The 20,164-nt window shown below is 41.6% G+C and overlaps 1 protein-coding gene and 1 long non-coding RNA gene across 2 annotated transcripts in view; one reads left to right on the plus strand and one right to left on the minus strand.

The window, feature by feature from the left end:
- Positions 1 to 146: 146 nt before the first annotated feature.
- Positions 147 to 18,436, plus strand: pxmp4 (peroxisomal membrane protein 4). The gene is made up of 4 exons (XM_039767369.1): positions 147 to 318; positions 1,699 to 1,761; positions 7,210 to 7,408; positions 17,372 to 18,436. The coding sequence occupies exons 1-4, from the start codon at positions 206 to 208 to the stop codon at positions 17,633 to 17,635; spliced, it is 639 nt and encodes a 212-aa protein (XP_039623303.1). The 5' UTR covers positions 147 to 205; the 3' UTR covers positions 17,636 to 18,436.
- The window catches only part of LOC120538013, a 35,852-nt gene continuing 18,268 nt past the window's right edge, over positions 2,581 to 20,164 (minus strand). Inside the window, exon 7 of the long non-coding RNA XR_005635426.1 lies at positions 2,581 to 2,758. This is a non-coding gene — a long non-coding RNA (uncharacterized LOC120538013). The remainder of the gene's footprint in view (positions 2,759 to 20,164) is intronic.

Genomic DNA, 20,164 nt, shown 5'->3' on the forward strand with positions numbered 1-20,164 from the left:
AAATTATAGATCAGTATATTATGATTTTGTTCTAGAGACTCCAAATCCAATAAAATAAGTGTATAAACCTGCTTAAAGGCGTCAACCGCGCTAAGAACCGCTTCGCTATTGCAGTGTTTCCAACCGAGGTGCCATTGGAGCCGTGCGCTTCCGGATTGCTGTTTCCGTAGGGTGCCTGTCATTTTTTTGCGGTGCTGGTTGCAGAATGGCAGCTTCTAGTCTGGCAGAGACGTTACTCTACACAGTAAATCATCTTTTACGGGAAGAGAAATACAAGACGCTGCTGGCTGTCATCAAAGGTTTCAGGAATGGGGCCGTGTGGGTGTCAAACTTCGTGTCCGCAGCCGGGCGGTGCATTTCGGGGTTTACATGATTTATTTCTAACAAAAGAGTAACGATATTAACTCGCCTCTTTTAAGTCAGTGGGTAACTCATGTTATATACGATTTGAAATTGGGGGGTAAAAAAAAAAAAATCAAACTCTCACTTAGAGGTTCTATGCAAAACGTTTTAAAAACCTGACAGGATCTGATCAGTAACATTTTAGAATACGCTTTTAATTGGGGAAAAAGACTCCTTTCTCTCTTTACTACTCTCAAAAAAGTTTTGGCTGATTGCCTTCCTCACTTTCTGATGGGTGGAGGTTGATTCGAATTTAGTTTTGTTAAGTTTGACTTGATTGTATGGAATGTTTAAAATAATAATAATAATATATATATATAATATGGTATGGTATACTGTATTTAAAGAGAGAAAGTAGGGGTGATTGTCTTCTGTAGTCAACCTCTTTAATTACGCGGCTGTAAAGAGCTTTGTGGATCAACTGACGTTTTGAAGAAGTGGAATTAACTGTCGATGACATCGAAGGCTCATTGCCGGTCGGTCACTCCAATTCCCTGTTCTGGTTATCTATGGCACCATAAAATGTACAGATAAAAACGAGGAGGGTCTTAATCTTGCACAGTTCGCATTACCGAGATAAATATTAACTTGACGTTCGACATTCGGACTTTGACGCTTCATGACTCCGAAACGAAAATAGGGTCTTGTTGAAAAAGCGGACGCTAAGATTAGGCGCCTTTTAAATTTAAGGTCAGGCACCCGATCTAATTTTTAACATTAGGGACCATGAGATAAATCGGCCTACACCCTACGAATCTGCTTTTTGAACAAGACTCGAAAATAGCAACGTCGTTAAAACCAACTATGGAAAAAAATTCAGATTTTCCCACAATTTGTTTACAAGCGTTTCTTTTTTCCCCCCAAAAAATCAGAACTAGCTAAAGTCCGAAATGGGTGCATAATACACCTAAAATCGGCACGAATCTATAGAATACTATTTGAGAATTTTGTGTCAACCTGTACATTTTTTGTGAACTTTACTGGTTATTTTGAAATATATATATATATTTTTAAATAACACATAACTTACACCGGTGTAAAGTCAACAAACTGGAACTGGTGACCTTACCTGCCATCACAAAGCACGGTGTGGAAACTCGGCAGTTGTAATTGGGCGCCATTTCAATTCTCTCCTGCAGTCTGTACAGTAAATGAGTTGCCATCCAGGGGCCGATTCCTTACTTGTGGCTCAGCAGTTAAGACAGCCGTCATGTCTCCATGAAGATGGTTAGAAATTCATGCATCCTTTTAATGAATGCTGTCCATATTTAACGTGACTTTCTTTTCTTGTTTCAGGTATGGGGTGAAAATACGAGCTCCTCATGCTTTTGTCATGACCTTTCTTTTTAAAAATGGAAGGTAATATTTGTTTACTTCAGTTGTGAACCTTACACTGCTGCATTACATTTGTGTATGATTTTTTTCCCCCAGAGAGTTTAATGTGTGCTTATCTAATGTTTAATACTTTCAGCTACACACTTTTGGCCAGGGGGACATGGCGGGGTTTGACATGTTTCATGTTGATTATAAGGTTTATAGGGTGTGTAGGGTTTTCATACATCTACTCTCTATATATAAAATCCTAAATGCAACAATTTTATGTGACTTTTTTGTCACGCTTTAAATCAGGCTTATGTTAAAACCTACACATATATGTTTGGTATCATTCTTTTCAGAATTTATTGAACTTTAATGTGCTGTTATTAGATTTTCAAATTCTTCTTCCATTTTTAAATTATAAACAAAAAAATATCAAGAACCCCATCTCGGCATTTAACCAGGCCCGGAAATAAAAGACAAAAAATAGGACATCTGCTGTACAGGCTTTTAAATGTTCGAAGCGTCACGTGAGATTCAGATCACGTGTCATTGCAGCAGCAGCTGATCGAGCAAAGAGGGGGTAAAAAAAAAAAAAAAACGGTATTTGTTTCCCATTGTATCACCGTTTAAGAGGTGGTCTCGGAGGAGTGACCACGTCTCTTTGGGTTGTGTTCAGCCCCCCTCTTCACAACGCCAGCAGCAGAAACACGAAGTGGCTAGCGCATAGCACAGGCCGGTGGGGTTGGCGAGCAAAGCGAGCAGGGGGCAAAGCCCCCTAGTAATAGTAACATAAAAATATAGCAGGTACAGAGCAGAATTGAACAGTAGATGATATCACATCATAGGATTTGGATTTGTTCAGAGTCCTGGAGACCTCGGCCATCAAGCTGCCTCCCCCTATTGGCCATTCCACAGCTGAGTCGGTCTTCTCCTTAGGTCTCCTGAAGCAGAAGTGATGCCTCCTTCCAGGCGGTCTTGCTTTTATGGCCCAAGGTCTGGAAGAAGTTGTGTCGGTTTCCCTCACTGGGCAGTTTCTCTGCATTGTGGAGAAAGAAGAAGACAAGACAGTTATTGGCAGCACCCCCTCTTGGCTTCGGGTGGTAGCAGATACCTGGGAAGAACTTGGAGGGTGACCCTCTGTCGGGCATGCGTGACACCATATAAAAGTAGAATCAAGTGTCAGTCTGATCTATTTCTGTACATATGCTGTCGTAACAGGCATGGCGTTTGCCATCGGTGGTTAACTCCACTTCCAGGGGCGTCTTTGCATGTCATCAGCATTGCATCTGATTTTTCAAATTTCACTTCACCCCAATGCAGCGAAGTAATACGCCCTAATATGAAAATAACAGGCACTGACATCCTGAGGACGCATCTGTGACACGTATATGTCCATAGTTTTTGAACCACTCAAGGTGCTTCTCATTATTAGATATTACAGTTACGTGAAAAGGCAAGTACACCCCCTGAAATATATTATATATATATATATATATTTTTTTTTTTTTTATTTTAACACATGTCAAGCTTTGATCTTCATTTAAATAGGATCTATAGATAAGAGTGATGTCATATAACAAACATCACACCACTTTTACACTTTGGGACGCTGTGCAAAATGTATATAAAAACAGAATGCAATGATTTGGAAATTATTTAATAATAATGCCTTTCTAAGCACTCAAGAACACCGGAAAAAAAAAAGAATAAAAACGCACATTATAAACACAACTTAAAACATCAGAAAAACCAAACAAAGCCACTGTAATCATAAAGAAAAGGCCATTTTAAAATAGATGGATTTTAAGTTTACATTTGAAAGTTAATAATAATTTCATATTTCTAAGCTCAGGGGGTAGTAAGTTCCAGAGCTTGGGAACAGAACAGCTGAATGCTCTGCTCCACTTCTTCTTCTTCTTTTGGCTGCTCCCATTAGGGGTTGCCACGGCGGATCATCTTTTTCCATATCTTCCTGTCCTCATCAACTTGTTCTGTCACACCCTTCACTTGCATGTCCTCTCTCACCACATCCATAAACCTTCTCTTAGGCCTTCCTCTTCTCCTCTTCCCTGGCAGCTCTATCTTTAGCACCGTTCTCCCAATATACCCACCATCTCTCCTTCTCACATGTCCAAACCAACACTATCTTGCCTCTTTGACTTTGTCTCCCACCCGTCCATCCTGAGCTGACCCTCTAATGTCCTCAATTCTAATCCTGTCCATCCTCGTCACACCCAACGCAATTCTTAGCATCTTTAACTCTGCCACTTCCAGCTCTGTCTCCTATGCCACCGTCTCCAGCCCATATGACATAGCTGGTCTCACTACCGTCCTGTAGACCTTCACTGTCACTCTTGCTGGTACCCGTCTGTCACAAATCACTCCTGACACTCTTCTCCAGCCACTCCACCCTGCCTGCACTCTCTTCTTCACCTCTCTTCCACAATCTCCATTACTCTGTAGAATGATTTTCTCCACAATAACGGCAATATAACCAGTCATAGCTAAAATCAACAGTCTAGTTACCGCCGAACAATCCCACCAGCACTCGTTTAAACCCATATTAAATTGAAAATGGAACAAAGAGAACATAACCAATGTTTAAAGTGAGAAATTTTATTGTTTTATGGAAAAAAATGATCATTTTGAATTTGATTGCCAGCAACTTGTTTTAAAAAAGAGGCAACAAAAGAACAGAAAAGTTGTGTAATGCTAAAAAATAAAAATAAAATAAAACTACCTGGACGAACATCTCGCAGCTAATGAGGTTAATTAGTAACGGGCACCCTAACTTTTCTTTGGCTCTGCTCTCCTTTATTTACATGCACCTCACAGCAGTTAAAAGAAAAGTATTCCTTTCAGGCTATACTATGATTTATTGTACCAAAAAAGAAAAAACTCCACAGTCCAAGTGTCTTCATTTCGGAGATATTAGTGAAATCGAAAGCAAACAGTTCACATAAAATAAGGAAAAATGTCGACAATAAATGTAAAAAAGGGAAACAAATTTCCCCCTGGGGACAAATAAAGTTCAATCTGTCTAAACGTCTATCTTTGGTGTTCTGCTTGAGGGTTAAGTATCTCGTGTACATTTCCTGAAGGTTTCTGTCTGTTATCACATACACTAGGATGTTCAGTACATGTGACCTACGCACATAACATATGTAAAGAATCTGTCTGTCTATCTATCTATCTATCTGTCAGAAAACTCGATGCCCTTAATGTCTTTCAGTCTAAGATTTCGTGTTTCTTTCTAGCTATCTAACTTCAGCCTAAGGGCTAGACCATAGACATTAAGAATATTCCATTAACTTTTAAAGTTATTATGGGTGGAAATGAGTATTCCATTATCTATGTTAAAGCTAAATTATATTCAAGTTCAAACGAAGAAAAAGTTACAGAAAATTTACCATTAATATTAATGTACAGTGCATTCATTATTGGCACGGTTTTATGGAGTCATAGTTTAAAACATCTCAACCAAATGATCGATTGCTTTTCACAACGGCACACGATTTTCCTGTCTGATTAAAAGTCAGTACAAAAGCAATCTGCAGTTTTAATTCATGTCCACCGATCACGTGTCATAACTAAAAGCAAAGCAGATGTAATGCATTTTGCTTAGCAGCCGCCCCCAGTGTACTGCATGTCGATTCCAGACCACGCGTTAATCACGTCAGAAGTGAGCGTAAATCAAATGGCCTGTCGGCGTCAAACGGTAGATCAAGGGTGCATCAGCAGTTTGGGTATCTGTTGCTGCTGAGCATAATTTTTGTTATTGTGGAGTGCAAAGTTATTATAGTTAAGAAAAACTAAAATCAAAACTGAAATTATTGTTAAAAAAGTTTTTCATAAACTGAAATAAAATAATTAATAAAACCAAATTCATCCATCCATTATCCAACCTGCTATATCCTAACTACAGGGTCACGGAGGGTCTGCCGGAGCCAATCCCAGTCAACACAGGGCGCAAGGCAGGAAACAAACCCCAGGCAGTACACCAGCCCACCGTAGATGAAACCAAATTGAAAAACTAAAACTAAATGAAACTATTAAAGTAGCTGGAAAGACTAACTGAAATAAAATAATAATTTACTAAAAATATTAGTAGTTTTCATTTTTGAATGAATATCCTTACCGTTAGTCTTTAGCCCTTGTAACTTAACTCTAAAACAGAAAGTCATCCACCACGAGCCACCCGCATGTATTCATCCAGTGAACTGTGGCTGGTGAAGGAGGGTGGGTGTTCACACAGCATTTGCGGTGACAGAGCGAGCTGAACACGGGCATGTAAAGTGTGTGAAATAGAAAACGATAAGTAGTGTGATGTAGACATTTTGAGAAAAATAAACCCTCAAGCCTTAAATTTCATTACAAATTGGCCCATTCTGGGCAATTGGCGGAAAAGATAAAAAGTGCCAGCAGTCACCGCAGATTTGTTCAGCACAAATGACAGAAAATATTTTAAAAATGATAAAATGGTGTAAAATTGTTCATATTCAGTATCTGGTTTGGATTACACTTGGTTTTATCAGACAAAAACAAAACCAGAGAGTAAATCATGTAGTGTAGTAAGCAACCACTAACATTAAACTCGTATCCAAACCCATTAAGTCTACAGTTCTGTCTGATTATGACATAAAACTGAACTCTGTAGTAGCTCTTTAACCATACCATAATTACTAAAACTGAAAATAAAATAGAAATGTCTTTGTGAAATAAAAACTAAAAATACACGATGAAGGAAAACTAAAACTAAACTGCAGATGTTGAAAGATGCCAGCCATTCTAATAAAGTATAGTCGGCTCTGTCCTCTCTTGCACAGATCATCAGTATTGGCAGTCCAGTCCAATTTATCATCCAGCTGCACTCCTAGGTATTTATAGGTCTGCACGCTCTGCATAGTCACCTCTGATGATCATGGGGTCCATGAGGGGCCTGGGCCTCCTAAACTCCACCACCAACTCCTTGGTTTTGCTTTTGCGCTGAGCAGGCTCCTGTCAATCATGGAGAATCCACTGAACAGGATCATCTCCAGACAGAGGAGCAGCTTCAGCGATAGCTGCTGTCACCATCCTGCTGCACTGACAGACTGAGGAGACCCCACACTATGCGGCTCTTTAAACGTTAATATTTTACAAACTTATTGTCTGTTATACCTGCATTTGTATCACTGTTTAATTCAATATTGTTTTCTATCAGTATGCTGCTGGAGTATGTGAATTTCCCCTTGGGATTAGTAAAGTGTGTGTGTGTGTGTGTGTCTCTGTCTGTCTGTCTATCTACTCTCTATCTTCCATTCTTCTTTTGATAGTCCTGACCAATATGTTAGTACATCTTTAGGTATTTCCCATTTTTGGTATTAAAATCCCCTCTCATGATGTTGAGGACATTTGGGAATATTTTGACTGGAAAAGAAGGTAGTTGCCTGACAAACGTACAGTATAGTCAAGATCTGTAACTCTTGTGTTCTTTATTACTCTTAGCTTACAAGACAAAGTGCGAGCCATCATCCAGGCGACCTACACACACTCCCGTAACCTGGCCTGCTTTGTTTTTATCTACAAGGGGCTTGTTGCCCTGCAGCGGTGGCTTCAGAAGCGAACACTCCAGTCCCATTCCTTCCTGGCAGGTTGTGTCGGTGGTTGGATTGTCTTTGGAGACAACAATCATATTAACAGTCAGGTGAGTGGATACCCAATAGCTTTTCTTTTAGTGTGTCTGCACTACAGAGTTGAGGTTCCAGTGGTGGTGAGGCTCCCAAAATTCCATGGTGCGGCAGCACTTTTCAAAACTTTTTAAGATCATCTTGTTCTGGTATAATAAACTATTCAGTGTCAAAGTAGTAGCTTAACCAGCCCATTTCTAGAAAATTCAGGAAAACAAGGAACCACCTTGATGTTTTTCCTGGCAAAGCCTAAGAAATGCTTTCTCACAGATTTAAGGGCCGGTTTATAGTTCACACTCAGAATGCGCACTCATCATGGCTGCCACGCGTTCTTTTGACCTCTGCGCAGGTCTTCAGATATTAAAGCGACGTGTGCTTGAGTTGCAGTACCAGCAAAAAGTCGGGGGGGTGCAGTGTGATGAAGTCGCGGCGTCAGTCTCCGTTTACTCTCCACATGTGACAGAAAGCCGCCTTGCGGATCGTACAGGATTGATGTGCGCGCTTTGATGTTTGATGAACAGTTCGATGTGATGAAGCAAAAAGCCGACGTACAAAATGCATTCGTGGTGCTTTTATATTCAAGCATCGCATATTCCCTAATATAATGACACAATACATTTTAAAAGTCTCACATACCATCTTCTGTGCTGTCTTTTTAATTTTTTTTGCACCTTTACAACAGCATCAGAATGTATGGCGGCGTACAAAAATAAAGTTAGGGACACAGTGAAAAGGTCTATTTTGTGATTAAAGTGGACATTTCGGCTTAAATCTCGAAATGTCCACTTTAATCTCGTAGTTTATGTTAACATTGAAGTGGACCATCGTAAACGTCATCTTAAAACCCGGTTGTTAATCACTACCTGCTTCTGGGGCTTCCTACTGAGCTGACAGCAGCAGCAGCAATCGCCACACAGAACACATCTCTGTACTATAAAAAAAAAAATCTTGCAACACAACGTGATCTTTAGAAGAGAGACAGAGACACTTTCACGTTGCACGAGATGGACAAGTCACGTCATACTTACAACCTTTCGAAGCAAGTCCCATGATACACATGCAGAGCAGGTTAGAGACAATGGAAGTAGGAAAACTCGAAAGTCTCAAAAAAAAAAAATGAGAGTAAAGATCGCATTAGCACAAACAAACAGAAAATGTTACTCAGTGAAATAACGGAACAGCTAAACGAGATCGCATAGTGTTTGAGGATGTCTGGGGGACAAGAAGGTGCTGTACAGGCTTTTAAATGATTGCAGCACCGCATGAAGTGCAGATCACGCGGCACGGCAGAGGCAGCAATCCACCAGCTGTTTGAGCAAACAGGAGGTTTAAACAAGATTGTATTTGTTTCCCATTGTGTCACCGTTTAAGAGGGGTTTTGGAGGGGCGGCTGCATCTCCTTGGGGTGCGTTCAGCCCCCCTCTTCACAACGGCCTGTAGTGCTGGGGAGGGAGGGGTTGGCGAGCGAAGTGTGCATTACATTAATGATATTCCAGCTCTCTGCACATTTAGAATCCTTAGATTTTTACTTGATATTACTTTTGTGATGAAATGCATTAAACTATGTACATTATATTTTACAGATTATTCGTTAACTTAATTTAAATAATGAATACCGTTAATATTTACACATGTGGGGGCGGCACGGTGGCGGAGCGGTAGCGCTGTTGTCTCACAGGGAGTCACGTCCCTGGTGTTCCCTGCCTGGACTTTGCATGTTTCCCTGGTGGGTTTCCACAGAATGCTCCGGTTTCCTTCCAAACATACGCAGGTTTGGGGATTTGATGATGCTAAAATGACGCCAGTGTATGTGAGTGCTTCTGTTCACCTTGCATGGTGAGCTGATGCCCTATCCAGGGATTGTTTCTGCCTCATGCCCAATACTAGCTAGAATGGGCACATCCCTGGATGGATGGATGTAATCATCAAACATCCATCCTTTACAGAGATATTGCGGTAAGGTTTCATCAGAATTTAATGGGTGTTTCAGGCAATTCACAAGACAGAGAAGCCGAACCTGTTCTCACCGTGATGATATCTCACACTGCCACCTGGTGGAATCTTCCAGATTTACGCAAAGTACGCACTCAAGTATCTCTTATATATATTTCTCTTCTGGTTCGTCCTGCTTCCTCTTCAAACCCGGTCCCGCCCACACGGCATTTCTCGATTCCTATTCGTCCTCTTCCAAAAACCTCCCATACACCCCCATGCCGCTTTTCTTGAGTCCTATTCCTCCTTCAGACTACTGCGTTCCCCTCTTCTCTCTCATGACCCCATTGGTGTCACGTCACTACCCCGATATCTAGCCTGACCGCGTGACCTTTCACTTCGGCCATGTCTGCACCTGGGAGTCTTTTCCGTAGCCTGCTACAGGAAGGTACTTTCTCGACCATTGCAATTGGTTTCGCTCCTTGCTATTTTCGTTATACTGTGACGGTTGTTTCCTAAGATTTTGTTATAAAATGAACGACAGTATCTTCTCTGTCAACGTGTTTTTGTACAATGTCATCTGTATTCTGGGATCCGACAACTGCCTGTTCCTATCAGTGGGTTATTTCTTGACACAAATGGTTGACGAAGGCAGTGCAGTCTCACTACGACATAGGACAGAAGATTTTGTTGCATCATAGTGGGACAGATTTGAAGACATTCTTCCTGTTGTTCTTTCCAAGGTAAGTCGAGTTATCACAACAAGTCACGAGTACTATCAATACAGTACATGGCAACATCTGGGGTTTATGGTGGTGATGCTGAAATTCAAGCTCTTTCCGAGATTAGATCTTTCGACTCATTATCTGTCGTCTCTAGTAAAACACCTATTCACAACTACGTCTTTCAAGAAGTATTTCTTTGTTCTTGATTTCTGAATTCCTTTCTCACCGTTTTCTGTTCCTACTCTTACACCATCGTATGCTACGGCAGGCGTCCACTAGTAAACAGTATAACGTTTGCATAGCAGTAACATCCATAGGTGCATGCGTCACGTGAAGTAAAAACCCGGCTTTAGAATGAAAACAAAAGAAGACCATGATTTTAAAAAAGTGAGCACTGTAACGTAGTAGTCGTAATAAGCACACATTTAAACAAAAATGTGAAAGTATGATATTTCATAAGCAAGCTATTTATAGTAGTGCAAAGCTTATTAAATACACAGAGCACAGCAATGCACTGTATATCATTAATCTTCACTGCTGCTAACATAAATGAACATAAAATGCACTAGTAGAAATTTCCATTGAGGCAGAATACAAACAGGATCAAGTTACGTCATTAAAATTCTCGGTAACTTCTTACAAGCTGGAGGACAACATTCAGGCCGTCAGACTCCTTTACAGTGCCCTCCAGGCAGTTTGGTACAAAGACACATTTCTCCTCGATTTCCTCCTCTGCTCTAAAGTTTAAAATTACAAATGAAGCCATTCAGTTGTGATTAAAGTGTACACTGCAGACATTTTGGTCACACCATTATGGTGCCCTGAAATGGGGGGGTCCATGTAGAAAAAGCGTTGTCATTTCTACAAGTCTGCAATGTGCACTTTAATCACATCTGAAGTTTTTGACTTGAGATTTTTAAACTGTGGAGCAGAGGTGGCGTAAATCAAGGGAAAAATGTGCCTTTGTCCCAGACATTACAGTATTGGGGGCACTGTATTAAACTAATGGCTAAGGTGTTAGTCAAGTCCAGTCAGGGCTAAAGAGTAGCTGGTAAGAGGTGGTTATTAAAAAAGGAACTGGTGCTTTTACTGAAAAGTCGGCATGGGTTCAGAAGGAGGAGGTCATGTTTTACCAACATGCTGGACTTCTATGAGGAGGCAACAAAAGGATACGATCAGAGTGGAGCAGATGATGTTATTGATCTGGACTTTCAGAAAGCATTAGATGCCACATGAGAGTTTCGGCATCAAACGAAAACAAGTGGGAGTTCGATAATTTGGACCTTAACATAAAAAAAAAACTTGGGAGATGATCATAGATGTCAGGACTCTAAATGGCTAGGCCGTTTGAACAGCAACGTCACTTAAGTTTCTGGGCACTATGCTGTCAACAAAACCTTAAATAGGACGAAAACATGAGAGGTATTAATAATCAAGAAACTGCTGTCCTCCAACCTGCAGGGAAAAACCAGGGGGCTAGTGGCAGAATTGGCACTCCATCCGCTGTAATAAAAACCTCACACTGTTTCCATTCCATCTGAACTGGTGTGGTGCTGAGGTGTCACCCATTGCATGGTGTCATTCGGGTCCTAATCTGGGATCCTGAGTTGGTTTGTCATCCGGTGGGTTTGGCAGTGCGCTGTATCAGCTAACCTCTCTCCCTGTCTCTCATTGTGTATCTCGTTTTCACTTTGTGACGGTGCGGTGTGTACCCTCTTCCCATTTAGGAGCCTCTTGAACCCGACACCATCGATAGTCATGACCGAGACGAGCTATGCAATGAGGACAACCAAATGAAGCAAAGGGAAGGTGCAAAAGTGTTAAGTGCTTTTATTCAGCAAAAATCAAAACGGTGTCCAAATAAATAGTGCAGTGCTCCTAAAAACGTTTCAATAGATAAATAATCCATAAAAGCAGTTGAAAAGTGGGGGATAAAATCACAGTAAATAAATCCTTTAAATGCAGAGGTTAAAAACATAGTCACTGGCTCCCTCATGTTCTTTTCAGTGACTGAGGATCCCAGCCCACCTCCTTCTTTGTCCCCCCAGGCTTACCCATGACTCAGCAGCCACAATCTTCATCCCCCGACCCCCATCTTGGCTGCCTCCGTCGGTGTCTGCCAGACCGTCCGAGCTTGGCTGTCCTCCTGTCATCCTTCACACACCCGCAGTCGTACCTCAGATCCCTGCTCGCCCCACCCCCACACCTTTGATCAGTCGGGCGGACCAGCATGTAGAGTGCCACGACCTACGGTTCTTCACGGGACCCCTGTTCGTGCTGCCTTTCCTCTCTAGGTGGCTGGATTGTCCTGTTCGAGACTGCTCTCCCGCCACACTTGAACCTCTGAATTTTTCCTCATCTATCTTCCTCCCCCTCACACTTCTCCTTTTTATATGGGGATGTGGCACAGGTGTGCCGATTAGCAGCTCCCGTCATCAATTACGGACACGGACAATTCCTCACCTGTGCATTTAAGTGCAGAAACGCCCGCAAACGCTCCCGTCATGCCCCCTCCTTAAAGCCACGAGTGCGGCCATTGTTTATTTAAAAAAAAAAGCAATCAGCCGCAGACCTCATTTTACCACACACTTACATGTTCTTCCCATTTATTTTACGGATCCATTTCCTCTAAATTTGGGTTATCATCCATCCATCCAGCTATATCCTAACTACAGGGTCACGGGGGGGTCTGCTGGAGCCAATCCCAGCCAACACAGGGCGCAAGGCAGCAAACCACTCCTTGGCAGGGTGCCAGCCCACTGCAGAATTTCGGTTATCAGCTGAACTGAATTATCATGCAAATTAGATATTGCATTGTTACTTGTAGCTTGTTATGTTACTGTGTTTTGATTACACTGCTACTAGTTTGTTGCTATTATTAAGTTTTTCTTTTTAATCTTCTGCTTATTTCCTCATCTAGGCGGGGTTGCTTCCTGACTTGAGCCCAGTGCTACTGGGATTGTCAGTTTGCATGAGAATGTATTTATACCAGCATGTAAATGTATTGTTTTGAACCTCAGGACCCCACCCCAGGCCTTGTTGTAAACTGGCTGGCACTATAATGGAATTCACTGCATTAGATGGCCAATTCAGAAACACAGATGGACAATAAACTTTGTTACACCGAAGACTGTGATTACTTGTAAACACACCTAAAACATGCAGTGCAGTGTTGTAACTTAAACTATTGAATTGTATGGTTGAGTGTTTATAAAATGTATTCATTTCATTGGAGTGGATTCATTTGGCTATTTTGACACAGATAGACAGTGAAACCAGATCTTTGGTAAGTGGTCTAAATGAATTACAAATATAAAACACAAAATAATTATATACAGTGCTCTCTGTAATGTTTGGGACAAAGACACATTTGTTCCTTGATTCCACCCCCTGCCTTACAGTTTAAAATTACAAATCCAACAATTCAGACATCACGATTGAAGTGCACACTGCAGACTTTCATTGAAGAGGATTTGCACACATTTCGGTCACACAACACTTTTTCTACAAGGACTCCCCCATTTCAGGGCGCCATAATGTTGGGGACAGTTGGTGTCACAGGTGTTTGTGATTCCTCAGCGGGGTTTCATTGCTTTATAAGATACCTTGGCCTACTTCTACCCTTTAAGAGTCTGCAGTGGCCATTGTTCAACATGAGGACAAGAGCTGTGTCAAAGAAAGTCAAAGAAGACATTATGAGACTGAAAAAAAAGAATTAAACCATTAGAGACATCAGGATATCCTTAGGATGACCAAATTCAACTGCCTGGAATATCACGAAGAAGAAAGAATACACTGAAGAGCTCAATAATCACAAAGAGAACGGTGGGTCAAGGAAGACCTCCACTGCTGAGGACAGAAGAATTCTCACTATGGTAATGAAAAAAGCCCCAAATGCCTGTCCGACAGATCAGACACAGTCTTCAGAGGTCCGATGTGTGTGTGTCAGAGACGACTATCAGCAGAAGACTTCATGAACACAAACACAGAGGCCACACTTCAAGATGCAGACCACAAAAACAGGATGACCAGATTACAGTTTGTGAAAAAGGACTTCAGAGAACCTGCAGAATTCTGGGTATAGGTCTCGTGGACAGATGAGACAAAGATTAACCTCATCAGAGTGATCGAAAGAGCAAAGTGTGGAGACAACAAGGAGTTCTCCAAGATCCAAAGCAGACCACCTCATCCGTTCAACATGGCTTGGGCATGTCTGGCTTCCACAGGTCCTGACATACTTCTCTTCTTTGATGGTGGAACTGCTGATGGCACAGTGAATTTTGAGGTGTGTAGGAGCTGTGGTATTGTATGAAGAAGTTGGGAGTGGTAGAGAAGTACATAAGAGTTGTACAGGGAAGTGTGACAGTGGTAAGGTCTGTGGTAGGAGTGACGGAGGTGGGATTACATCAGGGATCAGCTCTGTGACCTTTATTTGCAGTGGTGATGGACAGGTTGACAGACGTGATCCGACAGGAGTCCCTCCTGTTTGCTGATGACATTGTGATCTGTAGCGATAGTAGGGAGCAGGATGAAGAGACCCTGGAGAAGTGGAGATGGAGAAGAGAGGAATGAAGGTCAGTAGGAGCAAGATAGAATACATGTGTGTTAATATGAGGGTGGTTAGTTGAATAGTGAGGATGCAAGGAGTTTAAATACTTGGGATCAACAAATGTGGAAGAGAAGTGAAGAAGAGAGGGCAGGCAGGGTGGAATGGGTGGAGAAGAGTCAGGAGTAATTTGTGACAGACGTGTACCAGCGAGAGTGAAAGGGAAGGTCTACAGGACGGTAGTGAGATCAGCTATGTTATATGGGTTGGAGACGGTGGCACTAACCAGAAAGCAGGAGACAGAGCTGGAGGTGGAGTTAAAGATGCTAAACTTTGCATTCAGTGTGATGAGGATTGACAGGATTAGAAATGAGGACATTAGAGGGACAGCTCCAATTGGACGGTTGGGAGACAAAGTCAGAGAGGCAAGATGGTGTTGGTTTGGACATGTGCAGAGGAGAGATGCAGAGTGTATTGGGAGAAGGATATTAAGGTTAGAGCTGCCTGGCAAGAGGAGAAGAAGAAGGTCTAAGAGAAGGTTTATGGATGTGGTGAGAGAGGACATGCAGGTGATGGGAGTGACAGAGCAAGATGCAGAGGACAGAAAGATATGGGAGCAGACGAAAGAAGAAGAAGTAGAAACATCTGATCTCAAGTTCCAGTAAAGGCCTCCAAACTCTTTCATCCCACAACAAGATAAAGATCCAAACATGCCACTGGTGCAACACATGGAAAATTCTTGAATGGCCAAGCCAGTCACCAGATGTAATTTCAACTGAGCAGGCCTTCCATATCGTGAAGAGAAAACTTAAGGTGATAAGCATTACAGGTTTGGCAGAGCATCAGCAGAGAAATCACAGACTTCATGCAGTCATTGCATGCGAGGGATATATGACAAAGTCACAAGTATGATGTCTTTAATAGACCTGCCAGTGCTGTGTCCCAGAGTTTATGGTGCCCTGAAATGGAAAAAGGTCGTGTGTGGTCGCAATGTGTGCAAATCCCCTTCAATGTACAGTCATCCAGAAAGTATTCACAGCGCATCACTTTTTCCACATTCTGTTATGCTACAGCCTTATTCCAAATTGGATTACATTCATTTTTTTCCTCAGAATTCTACACAGAACACCCCATAATGACAACGTGAAAAATGTTTACTTGAGATTTTTGCAAATTTATTAAAAATAAAAAAATTGAGAAAGCACATGTACATAAGTATTCACAGCCTTTGCCATGAAGCTCCAAATTGAGCTCAGGTGCATCCTGTGTCCCCTGATCATCCTTGAGATGTTTCTGCAGCTTCATTGGAGTCCACCTGTGGTAAATTCAGTTGACTGGACATGATTTGGAAAGGCACACACCTGTCTATAGAAGGTCCCACAGTTGACAGTTCATGTCAGAGCACAAACTAAGCATGAGGTCAAAGGAATTGTCTGTAGACCTCCGAGACAGGATTGTCTTGAGGCACAAATCTGGGGAAGGTTACAGAAAACTTTCTGCTGCTTTGAAGGTCCCAATGAGCACAGTAGCCTCCATCATCCGTAAGTGGAAGAAGTTCGAAACCACCAGGACTCTTCTTAGAGTGGCCGGCCATCTAAACTGAGCTATCGGGGGAGAAGGCCTTAGTCAGGGAGGTGACCAAGAACCCGATGGTCACTCTGTCAGAGCTCCAGAGGTCCTCTGTGGAGAGAGGAGAACCTTCCAGAAGGACAAAAATCTCTGCAGCAATCCATCAATCAGGCCTGTATGGTAGAGTGGCCAGACGGAAGCCACTCCTTAGTAAAAGGCACATGGCAGCCCGCCTGGGGTTTGTCAAAAGGCACCTGAAGGACTCTCAGACCATAAAAAACAAAATTCTCTGGTCTGATGAGACAAAGATTGAACTCTTTGGTGTAAATTCCAGGCGTCACGTTTGGAGTAAACCAGGCACCGCTCATCACCAGGCCAATACCATCCCTACACTAAAAGCATGGTGGTGGCAGCATCAGGAACTGGGAGACTAGTCAGGATAAAGGGAAAGATGACTGCAGCAATGTACAGAGACATCCTGGATGAAAACCTGCTCCAGAGCGCTGTTGACCTCAGACTGGGGCGACGGTTCATCTTTCAGTAGGACAACGACCCTAAGCACACTGCCAAGATATCAAAGGAGTGGCTTCAGGACAACTCTGTGAATGTCCTCCATTGGCCCAGACTTGAATCTGATTGAACATCTCTGGAGAGATCTTAAAATGGCTGTGCACCGACGCTTCTCATCCAACCTGATGGAGCTTGAGAGATGCTGCAAAGAGGAATGGGCGAAACTGGCCAAGGATAGGTGTGCCAAGCTTGTGGCATCATATTCAAAAAGACTTGAGGCTGGAATTGCTGCCAAAGGTGCATCGACAAAGTATTGAGCAAAGGCTGTGAATACTTATGGACATGTGCTTTCTCAGTTTTTTTATAGTATTTTTAATAAATTTGCAAAAACCTCAAGTAAACTTTTTTCATGTTGTCATTATGGGGTGTTGTGTGTAGAATTCTGAGGAAAAAATGAATTTAATCCATTTTGGAATAAGGCTGTAACATAACAAAATGTGGAAAAAGTGATGAAGCGCTGTGAATACTTTCCGGATGCACTGTAAGTCTAAAATGTGCACTTTAATCAGATCTGAATTGTTTGATTTGCAATTCTAAGTTGTGCAGCAGTTTATTATATATGATGCTTGTTGCAGAGTATTTCTTATCACATGGCATACCCACTGTATAAACCTTTCTTGCATTTGCTGTCTTTGCAGATAAACATGTACCTGCTGTCCAGGATCATATTTGGTCTGGTGCGTCTGGCTGCAGAGAAAGGTTACATCCCGCAGACAAAGCACGATCCTTTCCCTGTGTTTGCAACCCTCGTCTGGGGTATTGTGCTGTGGCTCTTTGAATACCATCCTCACACGCTCCAGCCTTCTCTTCAGTCCTCCATGAACTACCTCTACCACGACAGTAACACATGGCATGACATCACCGACTTCTTAATCTATAACAAGCGCCCACTACAGAAATAACAGTGGCAAGCTCATCAGCATATCAACCAGGTGACGCGGTTTGGCTTTGTTTCCAGTGTTGCCCTTGGGAGCCTCCTATCTGATAAACATTATCTGAATTTAATAGCATTCACTATGTAGGGGGGGTACCCTGTTTACTAGATTATCTCCTCAACATGTTCCTATGATATATGAAATGTCTCAGATTGTAATCACATGGTCAATGAAAGCAGGAATTGCTTTTTAAAGGAATTCTACTCCTGTGGACATGATGAGACTTTTCTGTGCATTTTACTCTAAGACTGAGGCATATCCTCATTGCACTTGACTTTCTGGCCATTTCCAGCGTCCTAATGATCAAGACTAGAGAGAGTGGACTAATACGCAGCAAACACAGCAGTTTTGGGAGGAGAGGTGCTGCCCTGAAAGCAGACAAAATCTGTACCCCTGGTTTAGAGCAACTGATTGCTAGAAGACCCTCCTTGAAGATTTTATTTTGCAGCTGCCTAAGCAAAACTGATTTTGAAAAAAAAAAGGTTTTAAATCAAGCTTACCAACGTGTTGATGTCGCCTTCAGTAGTCCAACTAGTCAGCTGCCCTGGGTGGACGACACAGCAAGAGAACAGTGGCGATGGAGAAGGCGATTTTGTCAGTTTCTGTAATGGCATGCGCTGTTATTATCAAAACTAGGTCTTTATTTACTGTAAATAAATCATTTTATACTTAATTGCATATTATGAGATGTCAGAATTATAAAAGTGCACAAATTAAATATTAACACATTAATATGATTTTTCCATTAATAAATACTTTTCTCTAAAACTTGCCTTTTTCTGCTGACTTTGTCAAGGTTGAAATTTTAAAATATTGCTTTCTCTTCGGTGTGTGGTTGATCCTGTCGCCACAAGAAGGCATCAGACTGCAAGCAATACGGCTACGGTCTCTGTCTCGGTAAGCGGTCAGCCATTAAAATCTTTAGATAAGCACAAGGAGCCTTATTCTCACCACCTTGATTTTCACTTTTCTGTGGATCTGACGCTGTAAGCTCTTTGTATGTGGAGTGGCATAGGAAATGCTATGATGTGAGAATGATTGATTGATTTGACTCCCATAATTCACAAAATTCATTAAAAAATTAAAAAAAAAAAAAAAAAAAGATCCTTACCCAGGGATGTCAAGGTAATGTAGGAGATGTGAGGATTTTAACTTCTGTAACCCAAGGATCTGGTTCACCTACTATCTGGGATGCCAGAAATATGAGGAGATTCATACAAAAAAAGTAACCAGCTATTTAAAGTTAGTTATTATATTGAAATTCTTCCATTACTTATATGCACACTTTGTCTACCAAAGTAATCAGCTATTTACATTTTCTTAACATCATACTCTTGGTTTATTATACTGGGACTGTTTAAGCCCATATCCTTGGTTTATTGTATTTGGATTATACCTTTGGAAGATATCTCAATTTTAAGCTTCTCTACACCGCTGCTGGGGGGTTCAGTTCGCTCTAGACGTGCTCTGTCTCTTGGCATATCATAGGACCGGGACTTTGCAAAGTGTGGTTTGCCTCACTTGCAGAGACAAAATGCAGGTGGGGAGAGAAAGAGAGGGATGCCATTTTTTTTTAATCCCTTCTACCCCAATAACCATAAGTGCCAACATAACAATAGGCTCCATAGCCATAACACCTGGAAATAACATAAAATCTATGTAATAATGTACTACAAATTGTCAACAAAAGTTCAAAAGCAATGTCTCAATGACCAAATAGTGGACTTTGTAAGCTGAAATGTCAAGGGTCTCAATCATGAATTAAAGAGAAAGAAAGTACTTTCTCACTTGACAGGTCTAAATGCCAAGGGGAGTATTTTTACTTATTAAGCAAGGACCAGTTTCACTTGCAAAGAGAGTGGATGGGCCAAGTTTTTCACTCCAGCTATACAAAGAAAATTAGGGGTGTGGGAATCTTAATACACACAATAATTCCATTTGTAGTGTCAGATGTAATATCTGATACTGAAGGATGATGTCATGGTAATGGGCAAATTATCTAATACTAAAGTGATTTTGATAAATATCTATGCACCTAAAGTGAATGACAGAGCTTTCTTCCAAAATGTACTTGCATCTATCCCTAATGTGAAGACTCACAAAATTATAATCGGCAGTGTCTTTAACCGTGTTTTAAATCCAGACCTCGATAGATCCTCCATTGCAGCGGCGATAAAATCTAATACTTTAAAGATAATTACACAGATTGTAATGGATCATAACTTATCAGACCCATGGAGGTTTTGAAATCCTAACCCAAAAGCAAACTCCTTCTTCTCACCTTTTCCTCACTGATAATTTTTTGCCCACTATCAAATCTTGCAAATACGACGCAATTGTTATCTCTAACCATACCCGTCTAATCATGGGGCTTAAATTACTGCGTCCTACACACTTATCTCATAGCTGGCATCTTAACCCACTGCCATTAGCTGATGAGAACTGCACAGAATTCATATCCAAGCAAATTGATTATTTTATTGAGACAAATGCATC

This window comes from Polypterus senegalus, chromosome 10 (genome assembly GCF_016835505.1).
Source record: "Polypterus senegalus isolate Bchr_013 chromosome 10, ASM1683550v1, whole genome shotgun sequence".
Classification (NCBI taxonomy): domain Eukaryota; kingdom Metazoa; phylum Chordata; class Cladistia; order Polypteriformes; family Polypteridae; genus Polypterus; species Polypterus senegalus.